General features: G+C 42.3%; 1 protein-coding gene across 1 annotated transcript in view; it reads right to left on the reverse strand.

The window, feature by feature from the left end:
- ZKSCAN7 (zinc finger with KRAB and SCAN domains 7) overlaps positions 1 to 16942 on the reverse strand; it is a 28777-nt gene extending 11835 nt beyond the window's left edge. The window contains exons 1-6 of the mRNA XM_079115060.1: positions 16833 to 16942; positions 14836 to 15372; positions 10444 to 10594; positions 9045 to 9136; positions 8609 to 8732; positions 5317 to 6764 (exon numbers count right to left, since the gene is read on the reverse strand). Coding sequence (XP_078971186.1) covers positions 5317 to 6764; positions 8609 to 8732; positions 9045 to 9136; positions 10444 to 10594; positions 14836 to 15258 — 2238 coding nt within the window. The 5' untranslated portion in view covers positions 15259 to 15372; positions 16833 to 16942. The remainder of the gene's footprint in view (positions 1 to 5316; positions 6765 to 8608; positions 8733 to 9044; positions 9137 to 10443; positions 10595 to 14835; positions 15373 to 16832) is intronic.
- Positions 16943 to 25965: the final 9023 nt, after the last annotated feature.

Here is a 25965-nt window from a genome sequence, read left to right on the forward strand (position 1 = left end):
TTGGAGATAGACTGAATGTGTTTTGTATTGTGAGATGGACAGGAGCCTTTGGGGGTTGGGGCAAAATGTTATGACTTGGATCTGGAATATCCTCCACAGTCTCATGTATTGAAGACTTGGTTCCCAATGTAGCAATGCTCAGAGGTGGGGCTTTGGGGGAAGTCATTGGACCATGAGGGCTCTGATCGCTTGTTGATTAATCCATTCATAGCTGAATAGACTACAGGGGGACAGTGAAAACTGTAGATATGTGGAGCAAGTTCGGAAGTAGGGTTCTAGGGGCATGCCATTGGGGACTACAACTTGTCCTGAGGCACGCTCTCTCTCTCTCTCTCTCTCTCTCTCTCTCTCTCTCTCTCTCTCTCTCTCTCTCTCTCTTTTTCTGGCTGTAATAAGCTAAACAGCTTTTTTTTCTGTCACACCCTTCTGCCATGAGGTTCTGCCTCATCTCAGGCCCAAAGCAATATAGTTGGCCAACCACTGACTAAAACTCTAAGCCCAAATAAACCTTTCCTTCTTGTCAGACATTTTGGCTACAGCAACAAAAAACTAAAACATTGTTATAAAGATATCATTCATGTAAAAGACTATGCAACCAGAAGGGAATGGGGGAAAGACTACTGGGTATCATCATAAAATGCCATTTGCACATTTTTTCCTAATTCTGGAGACTGGGCCACCTTGGGGCAGAGGATACTTTGGTTTTAATCAGTTGGCAATTCTTAATCTGGAATCATGTCAGAAATACCCACGAGCCAGAAAAAAGGAGTAGATCATCAAACATTTGTCTCTGTTTTCATGCCAAGCATTTTTATACCTTAAAATGCAAAACTTACTCTACATGGTACCTTGTAAAAGTTATACATTAGTGGGAGGACTGGTTTGGTTCAGTGAAATCTACAGCGTCCTATCCTGGATCAAAATACTTGCACTGTAACACAGTTTTGTAAATTCGTAAATTGGAAGTTCTGGCACACTGTTTACTAGTACCCTTACTATACACTGTGGATTCCCTGATGGAGCAAAAGCTATGTGCTGTAATAGAATGCTTTCCCACATTTGCTTTAAGAGTATTTTTCAGAAATATATGCAAAATAATGGATGTTCCTGGTGAGTGGTTTCTTGACTTTCAAAAACCAAACAGGCACATGGACATTTCCATGTTAAGTAAGAAACAAGCTGCAACCAAAGGCTTTGCTAGCCACATGGGAAGCCTTTCTTGTAGATATAGTCTTTGGTGAATGATGTCTGCTATAACCAAATGTTCTCCCCACTCCCAACTTATTATAATAGGTTATTTTCCCAATGTAGAGAGCCATGAAAGTAAAATAAGGTCTGACTGAAGGGTTTTCCATATTGAGTTCTTTCACAATCAAGCTATTTATTCCCAATGAGGCATTGGAAACAGGCTCCATTGGATACCCAGTGTGGAGGCTGAGCCAAAAGAAAGCTAGATATAAAAGCTTGTCCTGGGTGGACGGTTCTCAGCCAACTCACCTAATGGGAAACTGCTTCACTGCTGAAGCATATAATTATGCAAATTTCCCACTAAATCTTCTAGCTTCAGTTCTAAAGAGACAACTTTAATAATATCCAATTAGACTATAAAGGGATGCAAAGAAAGTCTATTTTCCCTCTTTCGTGGCCAATATCAGGATGGGAAAGCTCTCATCATTCACTAATGAGGAAAAAAACAAATATAATATGGGGCCAATGAAAACCTTCTGCAACTTGAGGAAGGAAAAGAACAAATGAAAAAAATACATTCAAGACAAAAATGGGGCTGGGGTTGTGGTTCAGTGGTAGAGTGCTTGCCTAGCATGTGTGAGGCACTGGGTTTGATTCTCAGCACCACATTAAAAAAAAATAAATAAAATGAAGGTATTGTGTTCATCTACAACAACAAAAATTTAAAAACAAAAGAAAAAATGAAATTCGAAATCAGACATGGCGGGTACACTAGCCTTGGAAATGCTGACAGAGAAAAAACTGAAAGGAAACCAAAACAAAAAACACCATATATGAAAAAGGAATTCTAACCACATATATGGAAGAGAAGTAAAGGATTTTATAGGTTACTAGGTACAAACTTATGCCCAGGTTTCACATGATAGTAAACATGATGATGTGATATATATTAGCAAAATTTGCACAGAGCACAACCACTAGAACAAACTGAAAATATAATAATCGCTATACTGTACACTGTGTGCCAAGCACTGTTTTCAGCAGTCTCTTATACATATTAACTAATTTAAACTTTACAATCCTATGAAGCAGCTCCATTTTATAGATGGAGGAACTGAGACACAAGGAAGCAGTCATCTGCCCAAGGTCACACACCTAAAAAAGCAATGAAACCATGACTTAAATGTAGGATGCCATGAACAAAACCTGTGATCTTGACCACTATACTGCTACTTCCTAAATTCAATAAAAGAAACTTCCTAAATTCAATAAAAAGATCATAACCCAAAAATGAACTCTTTGATACTACAAAATGCTAAAAACATTACTTCTAACAGAAATAAGACACGGAATGCCTGTTATGCACTATTCAACATTTTGAAGTTTTACTTATGCATAAGCAATAGATTGGAAAATGAGTTAATTGAGCATATTGTACACCTACAAAGCTAAGAAATAAAACTATGAGAACTGAAGACAATGTACCCAAATATCTAGATCCAGATAACTTACATCGGCAATTTTATTTATTTTGGCAAACTAATAGGGAGGTATGACTTTCAAATGCAGTCACTTCTGAGGCTTTTCCAGAAAGTCAGGGCATTCATTTCTAATTAACACTTACACCAGAATGGCGGTAGTGGGTAAATAAGGTTATGAATAGTGCTGAACCTCACCCTCCAGAAATTTAGTGTGATAGAGGATAATCAGACAAGAACCAGAAGGTAAAATGGCAGTATCCAATAAGCAGGGTAGTTCTACTGATGATATATAGAACCAGTAAGGCCAACACAAGGTGGAGGGCTGCCCATGTCCAGCCCATGGGGCTATATAGTGGTACAGGGTCAGCTCTTCCTTTGGATCTAGGAGCTCCCAAAGTAATTCTCTGAAACACACACATTCCTATGTGCAGAACTCTTTCAAAACTTTCAAAGGAAAATGGAAACAAATACCAAAAATACAGTTGAGGCACCCTTGCCCCTCCCAGATGCTCTGTGCTGGAAGCTCTGATTCCTTCTCGCACTTTTTTTTTTTTTTTTTTTTAATAAAATGCCTGCTTGCAAAAAAAAAAAATCAAACTATAAATTACAAATTATATATTTCAAGTTGTATCCTGAATTTGGTAATTTTTAAGTCCCCTCCCACTGAGATATTCCCCCAGAATCACATCTAATTATTTTCTTAAGCATCAACTCTTCTTTTCTTCTCCAGTGTTAGACATATAACGCAGTTCACAAAACCTCCTCTTCAGGTCACATATCTGACATTGCCCCTCTAGCTTCCTCTGCCACTTCTGCCATACTGCCAGTACTCTCTGTTAAGAGGAAATCTGGAGGATAGAAAGAGAAAGAGATGGACACTAGAGGTGAAGGTCTTCTGGCACTGGGGCCCTACTGCAACAGTGGAAAATAAAAGATATTAAAGTTCATGACTGGTGAATGACTGTGGGATGTATAACTAGAGAGAAAAATTCTGAGATCTCCTGTTTCTTAAGTCTTTGGCGAATAAAAGATGGCCTTAAAATTAACTGAATATACAACTTTGATCTTTAAATTAAGATGACAGCTGTTATGTAAACAGGACTGGTTGACAAGGAAAAAACTTATTCATTTGACTCTACCACAAAACTCATCACTGTAGATTTCAATCATCCAGGAATGCATCTGGCTGAATTCTCAATTATCTGTATTGTTCTTAACTTTTTTATTGAAGAAGTAGGATGTAGTCAACAAGTTCAGAGCTGCAGCCAGTGTGTAGGGCAACCTGTATCTCAGTGGGACATGATTGCCCAACCCAACACCTAGACACTCAGTCACACACACACACATATACGTACACACACACCGTTTTCAGGCAGAAATATCAGTAATAAGATTTCTACGAACATATACAGAGATATCGATGAGATCTTTGTACATGACAGCCCATGATAGGATGCCCTCTCAACAGTAGAAGCTTGTGGGGAGAGAAGAAACTGTGCATAACTCAATTCAGAGTCCAGGTTTAAAAATTATTTATTTATTTAATAGCTAATATATACAAACTATTATCTATGTGTTGAAAGATATAGATATATGCCCAACCTCAAAGAGTCAAAAGTAAATTGGTAGCAAAGTAAACACTATGCATCGAAAACATTTTCAAAGCAATTTAACAACAGTTGCACCTAATAGCACCAGTCATTCAAAGCACTGAGATCAAATCAACAGATGTTTAAGAAAAATAAATAAACAGGTGTAGAAAGTCCTTAAGAAATGAGATAGATTTGGGTCTTGGGACCGTGACTCAGTGACAGAGTACTTGCCTAGCACATGTGAGGCACTGGGTTCTATCCTTAGAACCACATACTAAAATAAGCAAATAAAGGCATGCTATCTATGAAAAAAAATTTTTTTAAAGATAGCTTTTGAAGATTATGAAAGAACTTGAGATTAATAATAGGAAGAAAAAATGATTTTCTAGTCAGAGAACACAGGTGAAAGCTTAAATAGTACATGGGAGTCCACAGCCAAGAGGAAGAGAAGAATGAAATATAGCCTTGCAGAATGCCTTTGTGAAATGGTGAAATGGAGGACATAGAATACATAGAAATTACCTCTGTCCTTGAGAAGCACAGTCTGACTGTGGGATGCATAACTAAAAAGTGAGTTAGACATAAAATATTTTTAAAAAATAAAGGAGTAGGGAAACCTACAAATAAATGAAATGCATAGTACTTACTTTCTTAATAATGGAGGACTGCAGTAAATTATTCCCACTCCTAATTTAGTGACTCAATGGAAAATAGCAGACAATTGTCCACTTTGATGAGAGGTTCCAGGGGAGATCAGGGTGAAGATACTTCTTGTAAAGAAATCTTCAAGCTGGGCACAGTGGAGCATATCTGTAATTCTGGCTAATCAAAGGTTGAGGCAGGAGGATTGAAAGTTCAAAGTCAGCCTGGGAAACTTAGCACGACTGTCTCAAAAATAAAAATTTTGTAAAATGGGCTGGGACAGAGGACAGTAGCAGAATGCTTGCCTAACATGTGCAAGGACTTAATATCAATCTCCAGTATCACAGAAAAAAAAAAAAAAAAAAAGACTTCACTGAAGTTCCTTGTTCTCTGTCTCGGAGAACTATGCCTTATGAGGTTGACCGAGGCAGACCTGAGGGTCTCTCTCCAGTGTGAGTTCGCTGGTGGTGATTAAAAGTGGAACGCTGACTAAAAGCTTTCCCACACTCAACACATTCATAAGGTTTCTCTCCAGTGTGAACTCTCTGGTGCACAATAAGCTGTGAACTGTCACTAAAGGCTTTCCCACAATCATTGCATTTGTACGGCTTTTCCCCAGTATGGGTTCTCTGATGTACCATAAGGCTGGAGCTGTAACTGAACACCTTCCCACACTCGTGACATTCATAGGGCTTCTCACCAGTGTGGATCCTCTGGTGTATAATGAGGTGAGAGTTTTGATTGAAGGATTTTCCACACTCGTTGCATTTATAGGGCTTTTCACCTGTGTGAAGTCTCTGGTGCCGAATAAGGCACTTACTCAGACTGAAAGCCTTACCACACTCACTACATTCAAAGGGTTTTTCTCCAGTATGAATTCGCTCATGGTCAATGAGTTGAGAATTCTGACTGAAGGCTTTCCCACATTCACCACATTTGTATGGTTTTTCCCCAGTGTGGAGGCTCTGGTGTCGAATAAGACATTTACTCCGACTAAAGGCCTTGCCACATTCATTACATTCGTAAGGCTTCTCTCCAGTGTGGATCCTCTGATGGTCAGTAAGATTTCTGTTGGAACAGAAGGCTTTTCCACACTCATTACACTTGTAAGGTTTCTTACCAGTGTGAAGGACCTGATGTCGGATAAGACTTTTGCTCCGAATGAATGCTTCTCCACACTCATTGCATTCATAAGGTTTCTCCCCAGTATGGGTTCTCTGGTGATCAATAAGTTGAGAACTCTGAGTAAAAGCTTTTCCACATTCATTACATTTGTAGGGTTTCTCCCCATTATGAAGTCTCTGGTGTTGAATGAGATGGGAGCTGTGCCGATAGGTCTTCCCACACTCACTGCATTCATAGGGCTTTTCCCCAGTGTGGGTCCTGAGATGAACAATTAGCTGGGAGGTCTGCCTGAAGGTCTTACCACACTCATTACATTCATAGGGTTTCTCTCCAGTGTGGATTCTCTGGTGGCCAATAAGGTGTGAACTCCGATAGAACACTTTGCCACATTCATCACACTGAAAGAATTTCTGTCCCTTTGGGACTCCTTGATGTTCATCAGGACTGGGGCACAGATTTGGATGCTCCCCTATTTCCTTATAAGCCTCACATCTGTCTTTTGTGGAGTTTTTCTTATCCTCATCTGTTATTTCCAAGAAACTGATTTCCAGTTTGTTCCCCTCTTCATCTGAGGGCTGCCCTTCCAGTTTCCTCAAAGTGTCTTCACAGACTTCTCTAGTTTCTGGACCTACAGAAGCCAACCCAAAACATCCCCTTGGTGACCTATCAGATGACACTGATCCTTTAGCAATGGCCTGCCTTGAAGTGAATTCAGAACTCTCCATCCTGTTCTCACCTGCCAATAGAAAAAAATAATAACCTTTACTCACTTCATGATTTGTTATGGAAACAGAACCAAGAGCCTAATATAGCGGGGAAAAAAAAAAACAAAAACATTACCTTATGGTTAAGGAATAAAAGAACACATTGAGAAAGGAGAGAAAATGGGAAATATCTCTTTTTTTTTCTTCAAGGATAGAAAAACAAAAGTGGAGCGGGGTGGAAAAAGAGATAACAGGACAGACAGATGTTGAGCCAGAACAGACAGAGGGACAGTCAGAAAGCAGGAGCCCAGGTGGCAAAGCATGGTGCACTCTTCCAGAAGTTACTATGATGCTGTCTCCTAAGTAAAATGACAAACTCTATATTCCTTTCCAACCATGACAACCTGAAAAGATGGTGGGAGAGAAAAAGCTGGCAAACACTTTTGAGTCAAATACAAGAGAAAGGGCAAAGACAGGAGTGAGCTGGTGAGAGATTATATTGTTAGGGTATGACTAGGAGAGTTTATAAAACAGAAAGTATTGTACAACATGACAGTGACATGATGTGGATATGGGTTCAGAAATACTGCGGAACAGTGTTGAAGGGGACAGCAGAACTCAAAAGTAGATAGGCTGGCTCCCCATGTAGTGAACTGGTAGGAGAAAGTGCTGTATTCCCATAAAACCAAGAGTCATCAATAATTTCAAATATGAATTGAAATGTCTTTAGGATCTTGATTCTCTAGAATAAGGAAACTGAATATTTGAGCACTTGCCCAGAATTCTGGAACACAAAATCTGGGGAAAAGCACAATAGTGTAGGTTATCACTAAAAACCAGGTTGGTTCCCTTCAATCCTGTATTAGTGAAGGCCAGGCCTTAACACCGTTTAGCATATAGAAAATCAAAAGATTATTCTCATGTCCACCCTCAGTCAAGTTGGCTACTGTCATAAGCTTGTCAGTCACAACATCTGACCTTTTCTGGTCTTTGAAGAGAGGGAAGTTCATGCAACCACACTTTGTGTCAAGTGACCTGAACATCCCATGAGGAACCATAGGTAACTGGACGAAGGCCAGGCACTAGACCCCAGTGCAATTTGTGTATAGGTTAGTCATTAGCCTCTAAAATACAGATATTGAATGGCTGTAGCAATTAGAACCCTCTCTAAGTAAATTCTGACCTGGAAGCTGGGAGAAATTACAGCAATTACAAGTGAGAACTAAGGCTGAAATGTGAATGGAGGCAAGTCAAACCATTTGAAGTCACAATAAGAATGTATGAGGGGGCCCTGGGAATGTAGCTCAGTTGGTAGAGTGCTTCCTTGTAAGCACAAGGCCCTGGGTTCAATCCCCAGCACTGCATGCACACACAAAAAAGAATGTATGAGGGAATCCAAAACAGAATTGAGAAGGACCTATGATGGGGATAAAAGTTTCAGAGTAAATAAATGGGTAATAGTGGAGAAGCAGAGAGAAAACACACATACAGGGAGCTATTGTGTTATAGTTACACTGGAACACTGGTGTAAAATTCATTTGCTTGAGCTGCTGAGATTCTGGGCTGTCCTGGGTTGTGGCTCATTCTTCCTGAGTCCCTGTTTCCTACATTCTGGTCTAGCTGGGGTTCTAATTCCTGTAAGCCTTAAAGCACAAAGCTCCTTACTTACCATAGACTGACCGACTCTCTCTTCCTTACAACTTAGAAAACCCAAACTAGCCACCACATAGCCATCAAACATGATGTAAAGGAAATGCTGATCTTTGTTAAAGTTAGGTTCACTATACTTTGGAAACTTAAATGTTCAAAAGAAAAAGAATATAGCCAAGAAAATGTACAAAATGCAGACTCTAAGTTATGAGAAGAAAATTATTACCCAATGAGTTCATGCTGCTGTAATTTTCCAGCATTGTGTTGTGGTACAGGGCTCTCTGATTGACGGCAGGGCCTTTCCACTTCTGTGTACAGTCCACAGACAGGTCCTCATGTATTGCAGTCTCCTGGAATAATAAGATTCTACTGTTCAGGAACAGCCCCAGCCTGAAGTGCAGAGTCATCAGGGTGTAGATGTCACAGGGTACTGGTTCTTGGTGGGCAAAGGGGTAGAGGAGAGGAGTTTGGATGACTCATTGAAAAGGCCAGTCCAGAGCAAGACAAAGTTCATTAGCATGAGTAGGAACCCAGCTCTAGTGGAACCAGTGAGGCAAGAGTCATAGTAGCTGTCTTTTATTTGGCAGAGCCTTACAGATAAGCTCCAGACATTCTTGGGCCAAAGGCACAGGAATCTGGGTAAAAGAGAAAGTCACACTCACCTGGGCCTTGACCCTTTGAAGCACAGTGGCCACTGCTTGATGTGCTGAGTTCCCCACTAGAGAAAGAGCTGGAATTACAGATCCAAGTTGAGCTGAGGGAGGAAAGAAAGCTTTGAGTGGGCCGAGCCCAGCCCTCAGCTCCAGAACTATATTCCCAAGGAGAGGATTCACGAGAACCCAGGCAGCTCCCCACACACTGACTCTTGGTCCTCCTCTTAAAGCTTTACTCCAAGTGTGCTGTGGCTGTTCCCTAGAGGGCACAGTGGGAGGTCCTGGTCACACTAAGAACCGGCTGCTCCAAGTCTGCTTTCTCCTCCATCCGTCTGAGGGAAGCTGTTTCTGACCATGCTCTCTCCGCCATAGCTCTCCTATCTCCACCCAAGCCTAATTTCCCCTCAGGTCCGTGGTCCCCAATGTTCAGGTGTCTCTTCCTCTTCCTGCGGTGTCATTATGGACACTCTTGGGAGCCCAGGCCAGAGCTTCCTTCTTTGCTCTGTCCATGAACTCCCGGGCTCTCACAGCTCTCACTTCTCCTTTCAGATTCCTATCACAGCTCTGTATTGGACATTTCATTTCAGTGTCTGAAGACACCTTAAATATTTTTTTTTCTAAAATGCAGTCTTACCACCTTCCTTTCTTGATTTCCCACATTCTGTAAGTCCTTCATTAAGAAAAAGCATATTATTCTCCCATCCATGGATTTGTCCATCAGCACCTGTCCCAGATCTATCCTTTTCCATGTTACTGACCATGTTCGAGTAGTTATTTGCATATTATACTGCACTAGTCATCTATTGAGGCTCCATATCATTTAATCCACAATGCTCCCATATGGCTGAGAACTATTTCTTTTACCCTCCGCCCAATCTTGCTAGCTTCAATGTCAAAATTCCTGTACAAGCAGGGCTTTGATTCCCAAATATAGCTCTCCTTGATTCCACCTCAATGACTGCTCAAGGAATCTCCAGCTTGGTGTCTTTGCCTAAATCCTCTGCTCATAGTCTGTCACTTTCCTCTTGCCTTCACTGCTTATTTGTGAGGGGATCAAATGCCTGAGAACAGATATCACTCATATGCATCTTATGAGGTTGCCTTTTTTTTAGACATTTGACTGACTTCTTGCTACATACATAACAACTCTTTAAAAATGGTCATAGAGTACTATATTTCTGTGGTTTCTCCACAGTGTGTTTCCTATGATATGTGCTTGGAAAAACTTGCAAAGTGCACAAATGATTAGAGAATAAGTAAAAGGAACAGATAAGGTCATTAAGGAAGGAGGCCAGTTAGCAGGGCAATGCAGGATTCCAGTAGGTGTGAGATGTAAAGATGAAGGAAAGGAGACTCCAGAGGAAAGATGGAAAGTGTAACTTGAGATCAGAGTTGGGAATATGAATACCGAAATGCCCATTGGGGAGGTGGTGTGCCCCTGGGTCATGAGGAGGCTCCAGGTGGGCTCCAGGGGCTGAACCCCCATTGAGAGGTGAGGTAGGAGATTCCTCTGTTGTCTCCTCCATATGTACTTCCTGTTCCTGTGCTGGGGCTGAAACCTAGAGATAAGGAAATACAATTGGGTTCAAAAGAGCATCCTTGAAGGTACAGAACCCAAAACCTCCATGAAGCCCCCTGTGGGAAGAAATTCAGGGAAAGAAAAGTTCAAGTATCCTTCTGGCAGCACCAATAAAGCCTACTAGCAAAATCTAAAGCCTGCAATCCTACTTGCCATCCCTCTGTTGACCCTCTTAGTAAGAGCTTGAGGAACAGATTCTATAACTATTTCCACTCTGTATGAAGTCTTCAGAAACAAATTTGCTTACAAAAAACCATCCAGAAATGGAAGCCAGAATAGCAATTCTACATTCTCTAGGGCCTTAGACTACATAAGTGAACAATCAGAAGTACAGAAGTAAAAGATAACAGGTATGTGACACCTGATTATGCACGACTCGCTACTAAAACTGACGGATGAAACAATTTCCCAGAACAGTGGTCAACAAACCTTAAGGAAGCTTTTCCAACTTCTCTCAAAGTGTCTCCTCTTCAGAGAAGTCTTCCCTGAACACATTAACAAAGCAGGGATAGTCATTCTCTCTTAAATTACCCATTTATACTTTCCAGATATAAGTATTACTCTTTATCTTATTTATATCCCTACTGTCTATTTTGACCACTGGAATATAAGTTTTGTGAGGCCAAGAACTTTGTCTACCTTGATCACTAGCTCCTAAAGCAATGCTTGGCCCAACACTGGTGTTTAGTTAATATTTTCTGATGGAATGAATTCCCCTTGACATTTTGCTAAGGGTCTTTAGGGCTACCTGCAAACTCAACTTTCAATATGTTCTATCTCTTGCCAATGATATTAAAAAGTTAAATAAGATCAGATAACATTCATCTTTAGAGATCTTGAAAACCCCTCAGAACCTAAGCATTTTATTTCTAACCTTTGCTAGATGCTAAACCTGCTCCTCACAACCTCATGGTTACTATTTTCAGCAGTACTTGCTGCAGAAAACTCAAGACATTACCTTTAAAAAAGTACATTTATGGGCTGGAGTTGTGGCTCAGTGGTAAGAGTGCTTGCCTGGCATGTGTGAGGCACTGGGTTCGATTCTCAGCACCACATATGAAGGCCAGCCTCAGCAACTCAGTGAAAACCTGTCTCAAAATAAAAAAATAAAAAGGAAAAAAAAAAAAAAAAAGATACAACTCAACTCAAAAAACAAGGAGGGGGGCTGAGAAGGTAGCTCAGTGGTTAAGTGCCCCTGGTTTGACCCCCAGTACAGTAAAATAAATTTTTAAAAAAGTAAAAAGCACTTGCACTGGCATGTATGTGTCACAGCATGAGATGAAAATAACTTTTTTGATAAACCATGACAGAGTAGCTGCTTGATAACATCTGTTGAGATGTCACGGGACTTGTTCCTTTAATGTATCTCATCAGTGTAGTGGTAGGACCAGGACACTCCCTGGGGTCTGTGGTTCCCAAGTTTTTCACTGGAAGATTCTTATAAACAAGATTCACAGTTCTTCAACATAGTAGCTGTGGGTATGGGCAGATGACAGAACTTACTGCACTGTTAACACAACCTTGTGATTTGCTGACAAATTCTAGTACATGTCCAATTTATAATCAGAGATGTATTGATTTTCTTTCCTTGAAGGCATGCAAATCTCATTTAAATTTTCATTCTAAATTGGTATTCTATAGCAAGACACTAGAGAAGATGTAGTGGCTTAGAACCTAGGGAGGCAGAAAACCTTGAACCCAACACTTGGTGTTAATTGGCAGTAACAACACTTTGGCTAAAACTAATATTTACTAGGTGTTTAATTTGGATAAGTCAATCAACCTCTCTGGGCTTACTTCACTTGTCAAATGGAGATAATTACTGCTAAAACACCGATTTTGTAAGCCTTCTAGGAGCTGATATAAGATACAAGATACAAGCCAGGTGCAGTGGTGCGTGCCTGTAATCCCAGTGGCTTGGGAGGCTGAGACATAATTGAGATTTCAAAGCCAGCCTCAGCAACAAAAGTGAGGCGCTAAGCAACTTAGTGAGACCCTGTCTCTAAATAAAATACAAAATAGAACTGGGGATGTGGCTCAGTGACCAAGTGCAGCTGAGTTCAATACCCAGTATCCCCTTCCCCAAAAAACATACAAGATACAAAAATATTTTGTTAATTGTATGATTCTGCTGCCCCACAGGCATTATTTTCTAACTACCTCCAACCCCCAAGTACACACGTCCATGCTCTTCCTCAAACAATAAACTGACTTGCTCCTGATGAAAAGAATGGCTCTGATTTGCCCTGAACTTCCCTAATCTCCTCCTGGCAAACTACCCTAGAAAAGTGTGTTGATTCATTTAGTCATTCTATAAACATTTTCTGAACCCCTGCTAGGAAAGACAGTTTTGCCTTCATGTGTTCATGTCAGAAAATGTAACAGACCAATGACCCCATGTTTAGGCTGGAGCCATGAGTGTTTTGTTGCCTTACCTGTCAACCTGAGCTATGATTGTCACCTTTTTCTGAGTCTCCTTGGACAAAAACACTAAGACTTTTAATGAAGGGAGCATTCACTTCTGCTTAAGCAAAACAAGGTAAAAAATAAGGAAAATTTCCCTCTATTTTTCTCACTAAATGGCACTCTAAACACTTCTTCAGTTACCTGTCATTGCCATTGCTGGGGCTACCTGTTCTACAGGCCCTTGTGATGGCTGATTTATTCATGTGTGCTTATGTGTTTATACAAAGGAAAAAACAGTTTCCAAAAATGCAATCAAATATGCATGACTGGACAACACCGAGTCTCAGGACTCCAATTGACTGGAATGATTACATACACATATTTATAGGTAAATCATCATTTTTTAAAAACACTGAATAAAATGGCATGCTGGGTATTGGGGAAATTTTATATAGTAGTTTAAAAATTTTTTAAATTTTTTGTAATTTATAAAAGTACAAAGAAGCAATGCAGAAGGGACAAAGAAGAGCAACTAGAAACGCAACAGGAGGAACTAACTTTTCTATGGTGTCATATATCAGCTTGGCATTCACCAAGCACTAATCCAGGTGTTGCTGTAAAGTGCCTAGCAGATTTGATTAAAGTTCACACTCAGTTTACTTTAAATAAGGGAGATTACCCTAGATGATGGATGAATGGGCTTGACTCTCTCAGTTCCAAGGCCTTAAAAGCAGAGCTGAGGGTTTCATGAAAATTTCTGCCTGGGCACTGCAGCTTCAGCCTGTACCAGAGTTCCAGCTTGCCTTTCTTGGTGACCTCCCTGTGAATTTCAGACTTATCTTGCCAACCACAATCACATTAGCCACTTTCTAGCAATAAATCTCTTCACAGACACACAAATATTTACTTGTTCTGCGGTTCTGGCTGAACCCTGACTGATATACATAGTTACAGACCTATTTAGCTCTGTAGTCCTACATGTCCGATTTTCCAATGTATCTCATACTGCTGACTTTTTCCAGCTTTTCCTCTGGTTCAAGCTACCTTGGCCTTAAATTTGAGAGAACCCCAGGAAATAAGAGAAAATTGAAATTAGAAATAAAGAGGTACAAAGACCTCAGGTAGGCCAGGTGCAGTGGTGCACACCTATAATTCCAATTATTTAGGAAACTAAGGCAGAAGAATCCCAAGTTTGAGGCCAGCCTAGACAACTTAGTGATACACTGTCTCAAAAATCAAAATTTTTAAAAGTGCTAGGGATGTAGCTCAGTGGTAGGGTGCCTAACATGCATGAGGTCCTCAATTTAATCACTGGCACTGAAGAAAAAAGTCCCCAGTTGGGCTTGGAAAGCTAGAAAAAGGAACAAGTAATCAGGAGACCCAGAAATGTCATCTCTCAGAAAGGACCTAACAGGCACGAAGAAAGAGAATTGACTTTGAGAAGTCCACAAAACTAATGAGAACTTCTCAAATAAGGGCTCATATTATTGGCTTATACAAAGGCCTCTTTCTCCTCCATCCCCATATTCTAATCACTGTGCAGATCTCCTGCCTGCCAAGAGTACTGTGTGGATTCCCAGGCTGTAGCCAGGCTGACAGCATAGTATTTCACAATGTCATTCAGGGCTTAGCAGATCTGCATTTTTGTTTATGGATTGGAGCATAAAATTATTTCCCCTCTCTCTCCAAGGAATAGGTTTGGAAATCCTAAAGGCAAATCAGCTTAGAGCCTAAGGAACAGAGGATGCCAATTCCCCAAGCTAACTTAAGTACTAGAGAATGGTTCCAAATGCTATTCTAGACTCCACTGTTTACCTCTTCTGGTACACTGAGGTGTCTCTGGAAATCCTCCACCACAGCCACAGCCTCCTCACCACTTTCAGGGTGATGGAGCTGCACCCAGGTTCGGAGTTCCCCAGGCAGGATGCTCAAGAACTGTTCCAGCACCAGTAGCTCCAGGATCTGCTCCTTGGTGTGGACCTCTGGCATCAGCCACCAGCGACAGAGCTCCCTGAGCCTGCTTAATGCCTCCTGAGGCCCAGACATCTCATGGTAACACAACTGCCTAAAGTGCAGTCGAAAGATTTCACAGACAGGAGGGTGGTTCTTTGGGAGACTGCAGCTCTGTCCCCTGGTCTGGTTCCCTGGCTCCTGCTTCACAGTCAGGCGCCCCTCCTGCTTCTGGAAAACAGAGTTCCTGGGGATGAGACCTAAAGTTCCCCTGCCTTCTGTGGTCATTATGATTCCAAAGCGAAACTTGTTCCAGTTGCAAGTGGTCCAATTAAAATAATAGTCCACAGTTCAGATGTCAGGAGCTATTTTTCAGGGTTGGGGAAGGAGGTGGAGTGTCACCTATGGAAACATCAAGAAAGAAATCAGAATTCTCAGGGCATTTAATTCCAGGATGATGACAGATCTCCAGCAGAGCTCCAGGGGTGGGGGGGGGGGTGTGTGTGTGAAAAATAAAGCACAATGAGGGCAATCTCTTTAAGCATCTCTCCAAGTGACTTCCCTTACTAAACTTTCAGTAGTTCCCATCATCTACAAGATAAAACCCCAATGTCTATGCTTAGCATTCACAGCTCTTAGCAGCCTAGCCAACCCCCTACCCTCACCCCATGTGCCCAGACTAGGAAAGCAGCAATGGTCTCCAATGTAGGATACGCAAGATATCCCAAAGGGTGCAAAAAAATAAAAAATAAACACTAAGATGTAATTTAATTCCTCTATTTAATGAACGTTTTATAATATGTATTGACACTTGTATAGTAGTACACACCTTTAATTTGTGAATAAGCCTGTTAGGAGTGCATGCTAAAACTAGTCTACTGATGGAGGTGCACACTGTGGAGACACAAGTAGAAGTCACACACACTTTCCCTCTTTGGATTTGTTTTCCTTTTCTCAATTTCTGACAAATTCTTACTAATGTATCCAGACCCAGAACAAATACCATTTTCTTATTAAGGCTTTCTTGATCCCCCCCCCGCCTTGCCCCCTGCCCCCTGCCTAGAAAGACAACTGGCAGCTCTCTTGCTGTACCTCTCATTGTGATACTGTATTTTAATTGTTCTATGCACAACTCACCATTCATGACCTCCAAACTGCTGGATGTGGAGTCAGAAAATTCCAGACCATTTCTAGTCAACTCACCTTCCCTGCAAAGCCTTCCTGATCTTTCCAGCTTCCCACAGGACGTTTTTTAACCCTGTAATTGTAGTTTACATGGTTCTCCCCTCAACCACCCCCACCACTTCCTGGAAGGACTTAACTGGGAGGACTCAAAAGGGCAGGGCAGGCTTCTAGTCATCTTTGTACATGTGTGTATACAATGTCACACAGTGGGGCAAATCTGGTAAACCAAAGAATGTGACTCATTTAGCTGATACTTAAGTTTGGGGGAAATGTTTATCCAGTTTATATACTGTAAAATGCTATTTGAAAATCAGCACCTAAGGGATATCTAGGGTGTGCATGTTCTGTTTCCAAATCACCATGCTCCCGAATCCCTGAGTAAGCAATTTTTCTTTGGACCTCAAATTCCTCAAAAAGACAAAGATAGACTTCTCTGTGAACTCTACTGAGATCCCACACAGGTAGGAAGTGCAGGTCATTTTCCTACTTCTCTTACTGTTCCGAATGCTCTGCAGCGCATCTCAAATTGGACTTTTGCGTTTCCAAGTCACAATGCACGTTTGAAATTCCAAGCCTGGGTCGGACCCTTTCTGACGCTCCTCATCGTCTCCCGGTGCAAGGCTGGGCACACAGTACCTACATTTCGGGTTAAACCAGGCTTCTGCGGCGCCGCTCACCTGGCCACGTCTGCCCGGCTCATCGCTGTGCCGGCTCCAAGCCAGATACGGCTGGTCAGAGCACCCGGACAAAGAGGCTCCTCCGGAGCGCCACAGGGACCGCGCCGCCCGGTTGCGGCAGATCGGGGCTGTGGACACAGTCGGCGGAGCCTCCCTCCCCGCACCCGCCCGCATAGGAGACCACTCAGCGCAGATGCGCTACACTTCCCCCGACCCAAAAGTGAAAACAATGGCCGAGCCGGAAGCGAGAGAGCCCCGCTTCCGGCCTCTCTACGGGATCCCGGAAGTCTCGTTGGGAGCTGCACGCCCTCTCAGGCAAGAGTTGGCAGAGTCCTGGGCCGGGCGGGGGCGCCTGCGAAGGTAGCCGAGCCTGGCTGGAAGGAGGTCTCAGGCTGGGCACGTCCTGTTCTCTGGCTGTTCAGTGTACCACAGACTTTGCTCACCCCGGTTGTTCCCCTTCCCCTTCTGGTGATCTTGGTGAAAGAATCGCTGGGCCAGTTCATCTCGTCTGAAAAGTGCAGAACATTGCACTTGCTTCACGGAGCAGTTAGCAGTGAATGAGTTAACGTACACACACTACAAAACAGAAGGGCTGGTGTATTCTCAGCATTACCAGTTAGACCATGTGGTATAAGTGAAGACTTAGGTCCAGGAATGTGGTTAATTTTTCCTGAGGCAGTGCCAGAGAAGGACAAAGAGCAGATAAAAAGTAGGAAGGTATGAGGACAACTCATAATCTGAGATGCAGTTCTCTTGTTTGGGCAAACCCGGGTGTATTCTTCATTTTGAAGAATAGTTTACATATGATAGTGAGATGTAAACAGTTTCCTGCTGTTAACATGATTGAGCAGGCCTTGGAGGCATAATCTCTGGGTGCAATGGCTGTGGATGAAGGACAGAAGGTGAGATGGACCACTTCCAGATGGAATTGACTATGTATTTTTATGTATCTTATCATAGCCCAAGTAGGTAGGTTCTTTATGGGATCCAAAGTAAACAGTCTCCTGGGATGTCCAGGGATCAGCATATCAGGAGTCCTGGGCCTACCTCAAGCTTTGACATATGTCCCTCATATATATGCACAGGCAATAATAGAAACAAAGGTATGGGAAATCCTACCTCAGAGTTTTCACAGGATTAGAGATCTTTCAGAACAGTCTTTGTCCATTGAGCCTAATGGTGACCTCCTGACATCAAAGTCACCCTATATTTGGAAATTTCACAGGGTGTGTCTTGGGAGAAGAGATGTCTTTGAAGAAGTGTCTGACGAATACCTTGAGAAAAGGGGAAACTTGACTCAGGACCAGTGAAATTCTTGGCATACGTGATAGAAAATAATTTGATTACTCGATAAAGGCATAGATAGATGTTTATTTAGGAAAGTAGATACATATTCAAGGGAAAATGGGGGCAATCTCAAGAGAGACAGCAACCCATGGTGTGGGATGTTAATATATACTGAGGACATGGGTCAAGTGCCTGAACCAACTACATGCCCCTTAGAAGTTGCAATTGTTGATGTGTGTGCTTTCTTCATTTCAATGGTTTACGGGAACTTCCTTTGAAACTCAGTATCTTGTCCTTTATTCCCAGATTCCTATCTGAGGAGGTCAAGGCAGTCTGGGCCTATCTGCACGACATTACTGCTGGATGTAGCCTATTGGTTCATCAAAGCCTTAGAGGCCCAGCGATTTTTTTTTTTTGCCAGTTTTTGTGTTTTATTACACCATGACACTCAGGCCTTGAACACTTAGTTGTGTAGAGGATACAGCTGCTCTTTCTGCTGCTGCTTCTTGGTGTTCAAATCTTCCTTTTGCTTGCTGAGCCAGCAATGCATGACTCACATCTTGGGCTGCAGGTCCAGGGGTTTGCACTTCTTGCCCTTATAGAAATTTCTGAGGTTTTGTTTCTGAGTCTGGTTAATAATGGTATGAATACCAGTGATAGATTTGCAGACAATTTGAATCCTGAAGAATTTGGATGCCTTACCCACACATTGAAAAAGAAAGGCCCAAGGTTTTTTGTGCCCTGCCGCTCGAGACCCCACGAAGACCACCAGAGACCACGATCAATGCAAGCAACAAAGAGTCATTTATTGACAAGCTCGAGCCTGGTCCTCTGCGCACTCGGTAACCCGGTGACGCTAAGAGGCCCCGAGCCTCTGCTCAACAGGCCTTTTATAATGAAAAGCAAACAGTTTTACAGTGTTCTTTTTAATTGGTTAACATTTGAACAGCTAAACATTAGTCCTCCTCTGGTTGGGTCCTGTCAATCTATTTGGTTCTCATTGGGTTCCACCAGAACTGAACGGTCCTAGAGGAAGAAGGGAGGAGGGAAGGGGTGAACTATGAGGAGATGAGTCGGAGTTACGCCCCCCTGTCCTTGATAGATAAGGTTTCTAGGCAGCTGCACATTTCTCAGACAAATATTTCTTAACAACCTCGATAAGCACGGGGGCCCAGCAGTCCTGTTTGCGCTGTATTGGCTTTTGAGGGTGCAGTCGCAACTGCCTGCATCCTGGTAACTAAGACAGTTAGCTGCACAGATATCACCCTGTTCTCAACATTCCCCCCTTTCCAAGAACATTTAGAGAGCCAATCTTGGGTCTCTATAGTTACAGCTAGTAGCAACAATATTTGGGGTCCCACTATAGTGGACACCAGAGTAGTTAACCAAGGGGAAAAATTGAACCAGGATTTAAACCAGCTCTGACTAGCTTCCCAGTCTTTTCTTTCTGTTTGCTAGTCCTTCTCTGACTTTTGTCATATTATCCTTGATTATCCCAGAGTGATCTATATAAAAACAACATTTTTCTCCTAGGGCTGCACGTAGACCTCCTTGCTTACAGTCTTTAAAGGCAGGTAAATTTGGTAATCAATGAGCTCCAGAGATCCTTGACATTCCATTCTTCCAGGAGCAGTCTCCAACTTCCAGTGGCAGATGGCTTCATGGCTTCATTTCCTCGAATTGACCCGATCCCCTATTTCTACACCAACTACCTGTCCTTAATTCTGGCTTCAGGTTCTTGAGCAGGAATTCTTTATTTTTGTTTTTTGTTTTGGTGCGAGGGATTGAACCCAGCAGTGCTTAACTACTGAGCCACATCCCCAACCCCTTTTTATATTTTATTTAGAGACTGGGTCTTGCTGAGTCACTGAGGGCCTCCCTAAGTTGCTGAGGCTGGCTTTGAACTCATGATCCTCCTGCCTCAGTCTCCCAAACTGCTGGGATTATAGGCATGCACAACCATACCCAGTAGGAATTCTCTTAAGGATAGGTCAAAAGCTGTCAGTTTTTATCTCCAGGTTTCTCTGACCATGTCCTGTTCTGAAGTTCTGGCTGCCTAGTGTAGGAGATTCCAAGACTGAGGACTTTTTTATTCCTTAGAGCTGTTTCACACTCAGCTGCTTGACTCTCATTGTCTGTGATGGCTGGGGTCATCTAAGCAGTATGTCTGGACTTCAGAAGCACTTCTGTGTTTGGCATTGTGGGCCCACTCCACTATCTTCCCATATAACACTTTGGAAGACCTACATTTAGGCCAAAAATGACCCTGAGAAGACCTGCAGCAATTCTGTACCCTATCCTGATCTTTCTTGGAAACCATCTCAGAAAGTTTTCATATGAGAGCTACTAAACAAGGAACCCAAGTTATACATTTCTAATGAAAAATACACCATCTAATCCAAACCTTGAAGCTCTACCCATGATGCCATCTGTAAGGAATCCCACGGAAACCACGCTGGACACGGGAAATCACATAAGGGAGTTTATTAAGCAAACAGAGTGTCTCCCTGCAGGGCAAGAGAGAAAATGAGAGGAAAAGAGAAAGGAAAGAGAAAGGGCACGTGCTAGAGAGAGTGGAAAGCAAGGAGGAGAAAGAAAACAAGTCAGGAGGAGAGAAAAGCAAGAGAGAAAAGATGGTGGTTGAATTCTGCTGGGCTAACAGGGGACCAATAATGGAGAAGGATACTTGCAAGCTGTCTAATGAACCAATAGCTAGCTAGGATGTTCACAGATTGACAAGTAGTTGGGAGGCGGGGAAAATGGCTGCAACAGAAAGGGCGGGGGAGCAGCTTTATACATTACACCATCTATTTTGGAAAAACCCGTCTTGGTGTATGAGAACCAGTCACCAAAGGTGGTGGAGGTTGAGAGATCAAAGAAAGAGGCAGACACAGGCAGAATTGTAGAAAGTGTGATTTATTGGGGACTTGCAGACAGAAGTGTGTCTTGGAAAGCAGAAAGATGGGTGGATCCCTGTACCCCAAGGCAGGAGGAAGGGGTTTATATGCTGAGCTGGATAAAGCCAGGCTGCAGCCAACAGAATGTACCTGGCCTTTCTCAAAAAATAGTATCATGTCCAATGTCAGTTAAGAAACAGTCCAGGCATCAATGGCTGGCACAGAACACTCAGTTGTCTGTCTTAATGACTTTGTTGTCCTTCAGGGAGTTGGGAGGGTGTGCCAGGGTCACTCAGTGAGCAAGATGTAATTTCTGACCAGGATGGCTGGTCAGGATCCCTATACCATCACTTTATTTTATTTTGTCTCACTATGTTGCTCAGGGTGGTGTCAAACTCCTGGGCTCAAGTAATCTTAATGCTTCCGTCTTCCAAGTATCTGGTACTATAGGTAGCACCACTGTGCCCACTACACAACACTTTCAAAGGCATTATCATCACTGAGGGACCCATACTAGAATATTAGCTGTTGTATCATGAGCTGCGTGATCATAGGTAAGTTATTTAGGGTCTGTATATTATAGCTTCCTCAACATGGATAAAATAGTATCTAAATTTAGACTTATTATAAGTATTAGATGAGGTAAAATATATAAAGCACTTAAAATCATGCCCAGTACACTGTAAGTTCTATACATGTCTTCTAGTATCATATTTACTTTCCTGGTTTCTTCCTACTTAATCCCCTATATCTAGGTTATTGCTAAAGCCTGCTGAGTTTGCCCCATATGTATATCATCATCATCATCATCATCATCATCATCATCATCATCATCATCATCATCAAAGATACCTACAACACTTACTATGCTCCATTTTATCTCCTCTTCTGGGTTGAGTCCTACCTGGGGTAGGAGAACCTTTGAGAAGAGTCTCCTTAGGGACCTTTTGGATTTAAGAAGACCACAAAGAGAGGAGCACAGTCAGGTCAGTAGATTTGCTGCCTCTAAACTGCTCGGACCTTCTGATATCATCTGGGTGGGCATCCCCTTTTCAATAGCTGGAACATTCATGTACACCCTAAAAAGAAGGTGGGGCATTAGACACCCCAGAAGAGGTTTGCTGTGATACAGGCAGAAAATCTCAGCTACCATGTTTCAGTGGGAGTGAATGGGGCCCAAGTTCAGCAAGAAGAGCAGAGAAACTCCTTAAATCTCAAAAACTCTTACTTATCCTTCAACACTTAACTGAGAAGCCCCTTCTCCAGCAAAACTCCTATGTACACATTCCCTAACCTGAATTAGGTGCCCCTTCTTTGTGCTTCTGTAGTGACCTCCCATGTCCTTGTCACAGACCTTATCTGTCATACTGTATTAACACTGTCTATTTACTGGTTCCCCTTATTGTAAGCCCCATGTGAGCAGTCACCAAGTCTCTTTGATTCACAATTGAGTCCCTAGGCACTAACTCCAGGCTTTACTGGAAGTCTTGCTTTGTTTTGTTTTAATAACTGTCTCCTAAGCAGGAGAATTATGTACCTCTGTTTGGCCAGACAACCTTTGTTTCTCTGGTATCCAGCAAAGAGCCTAATCTAGCCTTCAAAAAATGTGTCCTTGATCCAAGCTTCGAGGCTGAGAAGGAAACTCATCAGTCTCAGTTATGGCAAGTTGCCTGTGATATCCAGCTACCTTGCCGGGTTTGGAGGGAAAGAGATAAAGCTCTCTTATCTGTGTATCTGCTCTGCACTCCCAGTGCCTGTGTAAGACAGCATCATTAGTTTGCAGGTGAGGATCTGGAGGCTTGGCAATATGCTGGCTAGTTAACATTTTACTGTCTGAAAATGTTAAGGAAGGCCTTGAATTCAGGTCTTTAGACCTGCTCTCTTCTTGTCATTGCTCTCTTTTTCAATCTTGTTTTTTAATTCCTCTCAGATTTCTTCCGCAGGGAGGATTAATGACGGTCACAAAACGTTGTCTCAAGGGAGCCAAGGGGAGGAAGAGTGTTCTACAATCCACTGACCTCATGGACCCTCAGCGGAGACCATAGAGATGCAAAGGCCTCCAACTTCCTAGACGAAACCGGAAGTTTCTCAAAGCCGCGAAGACCGCGGAGGGATTCGCTTCCGGCGATCTTTTGCTCAAGGCTTTCCTGGATACTGCGGGTCGGTAGAGATCGGGTTGGGCAGCTGGTGCACGTGCTGCTCGAGTACCGGGTCTGGGGCTACTTCCCTCCACCCATACCTGCTGCTGGTACTGGTATCGAGTTTCTTGATACAGATGGGGGACAGATGCAGGGAGCGGCGGAGACCTGCTGGGGATCAGCGGGAGCATTTGGCGGGAACTTAGGCCTCTTCCTCCCAACTGAGTACTGCCAGCACTCCTTGATTCCCCGTGGGTTCTGTTCCAGTGGTCTTCCGGGGGTGGAGGGAAAGCCGAAGCATCCTATACCCAGTACCCTGTTCTGGCTGAATCACCCCCTGGGGCTTGTCGGCCCGTCCCTCACTCTCCACCTGTCCTTGAGCTGCGAATCTGCGAAGTGGAAGGAATATTTTCAGGCCACCCTAACCACAGCTCTCAGCCAGCCGAATTGTTAGACTCATGGCTGCAGGAAGGACCCTTGAGCCCCGAGAAGGGACAAACCATCCCTGCTTTTCTTGCAGGTGGAGAAACAGACCCACAGAGGAAAAGGAACCCAGGTCTCCTGCCTCCCACTGTTTGCGACCTTGTCTCTTCCTGGTCGTGTTTTCAGTGAGTTTGATTTTCCTCAAGCATAGTTTTGGTTTTGGAAATAATAAACTTGACATTATTTAGTTGTAATTTATCAGTTTATGAGTACTGTTGGGCGTCAGATTTGAACAACAAATTCTTCCTGAAGTGTCTCAAGCAGGCTGGAATTACTTTACAGCATATAAATAATGGCAGAACCCAGCCCTGACCATCACCACCTATAAAATTTAAATTCCTTAGTTGATAAATGGAACAACAAAAAGTAATCCATGCCTGCTTTCCCCTGCAGAGTTGGGAGGATTAAGTAAGGTAAAAGCTGGTCTTTGACATACCTATCAAGCACTATACATCATAATTTACAGACAACATCTATGGAGGAAATAGTTTGGTCTCTAGGTAGGAAACAGAAGGAAGATCTGCACTTTGGGAATGCATAGATACTGATGACTCTGACAAAAGGCAACATGAGAGAAGTTCAGAGCTAAGGGAAGTATTGATCCTGAAACGGATTAGATACAGATTCAAAAGCAATAGCATTGAGTTGGGTCTTGGAGTAAGACTTAGACAGAACTCTGGGGAGAGGGAGAAATATTCTTGGTAAGAGGGAACAACTTGATCAACTGTTAAAAGAGTGTCATTGCTGGAGAAGGGTCATTATTTCAGTTCAGGTTATTTCCTATTATAGACTGTAGGGAATATTAAACAACAAACCAAGGTGTGTTAGAGTGTATAAAATCCGTGCCTTTAAGCAACTATAATGTCACCTGATGATTCTGTTCTTCTACCACCCTAGAGATAGAAGATGATAGATTTCTTATTTTTTTTCCTCTCTCCTTTCCTCCCTCTTTTACCCTACCTTTTCCTTTTTTTTTTTTTTTTAATTTAGACAGGCTCTTTCTGTGTTGCCCAGGCTGGACTTGGAACTACAGGCTTGTGCTACCATGTCAGGTTACATTCCTCATTTCTTAGTTGAAAATGGGAAGAGATCCAGTGAGAATGAGATTTGATACTCCAGGGAATTCCTAAATTTCCTTTACATCAAGACCTCAGTATACTGCCATCTGCCACTGGAGCTCTTCCAGACTAAACTCAGCTCTTCTATGTGTATCTGGAAGATTATTCTGTGCCGCAATAACACCAATGTTCTACACACTAATATTTCTCCAGATCAAATGTGCCTAACTTCCAAAGTGAGTGGATGCTTCCTCCTCAATGCAAGTGTTCTGAAGGGCCAGACTGGTTCTGTTTGGAGGTGATCAGCAGTAATATTTCCTCCCTCCCTCTTTCCTAAGTAATGTCTGAGAAAAGTGTCCCCAGGAGTTACACACTTGGAATGAATTGAGCCTTTCCCTCTTTTATCCTAATTCCCTGTAGTTTCTGCATTCCACCTCTCAGAAGCTGATAAAACCTCGGGAGGGAACAATCATATGATACCTCCTGGAGTATTTCATAGGATTAGAAGAGTCTTATTTTTTTCAGTCATGCATACATTTGGAGAGTAAAGCTATAGTAGGAACTACAAATGTGAAAGGGTCAATTACGTATCAATTTGGTTTGTTTCCTCTTTATTTCTTGGACTAGGATAAATGCCACAACTCTTCTCTAAAATAAACACTCTGGATCATTTTATTTATCTTTCTTCATGAAACTTTTCTAGCCTACTTGCTAGAAATTTGTTTCATCTCATTAATCCTAATCACTCACCCCTGTTCTGAACAATTCTACTCTGCTCCTCCAATCCATAGCAAAAGCCAACCTCTAAAAATTTCTGAAAATATCACTTGGGAAAACTAACTTGTTATAGCTGGCTTCCATTTATGTGTTGAGATTCCTTCCTCTAGTTTACATTATACCAAGCAATGTCTGAACTGTCAGCTTCATTTTGTTTGGCCTATCATTGTGTACATACACACACATACACACACACACACACACACACACGTATTAGGGTTCTGCACAGAAACATAATGGATATATCCCACAACCTATCATTTGTAAGCTAGAGACAAATTCAGATACACAATTTACCATTAAAATTTTTTTAAGTTGTAGATGGACACAATACTTTTATTATTTTTATGTGGTGCTGAAGATCAAACCCAGTGCCTCACACATACTAGGCAAGTGCTCTACCTCTGAGCTGCAATGGCAGCCCACAATTGACCTTGTCACATATAGTCATTTCTACTAAATTTCACATGGTTTCTAAATATGTTTTTATATT

This window comes from Sciurus vulgaris (assembly GCF_902686455.1).
Source record: "Sciurus vulgaris genome assembly, chromosome: 16".
In the NCBI taxonomy this organism is placed as follows: Eukaryota; Metazoa; Chordata; class Mammalia; order Rodentia; family Sciuridae; genus Sciurus; species Sciurus vulgaris.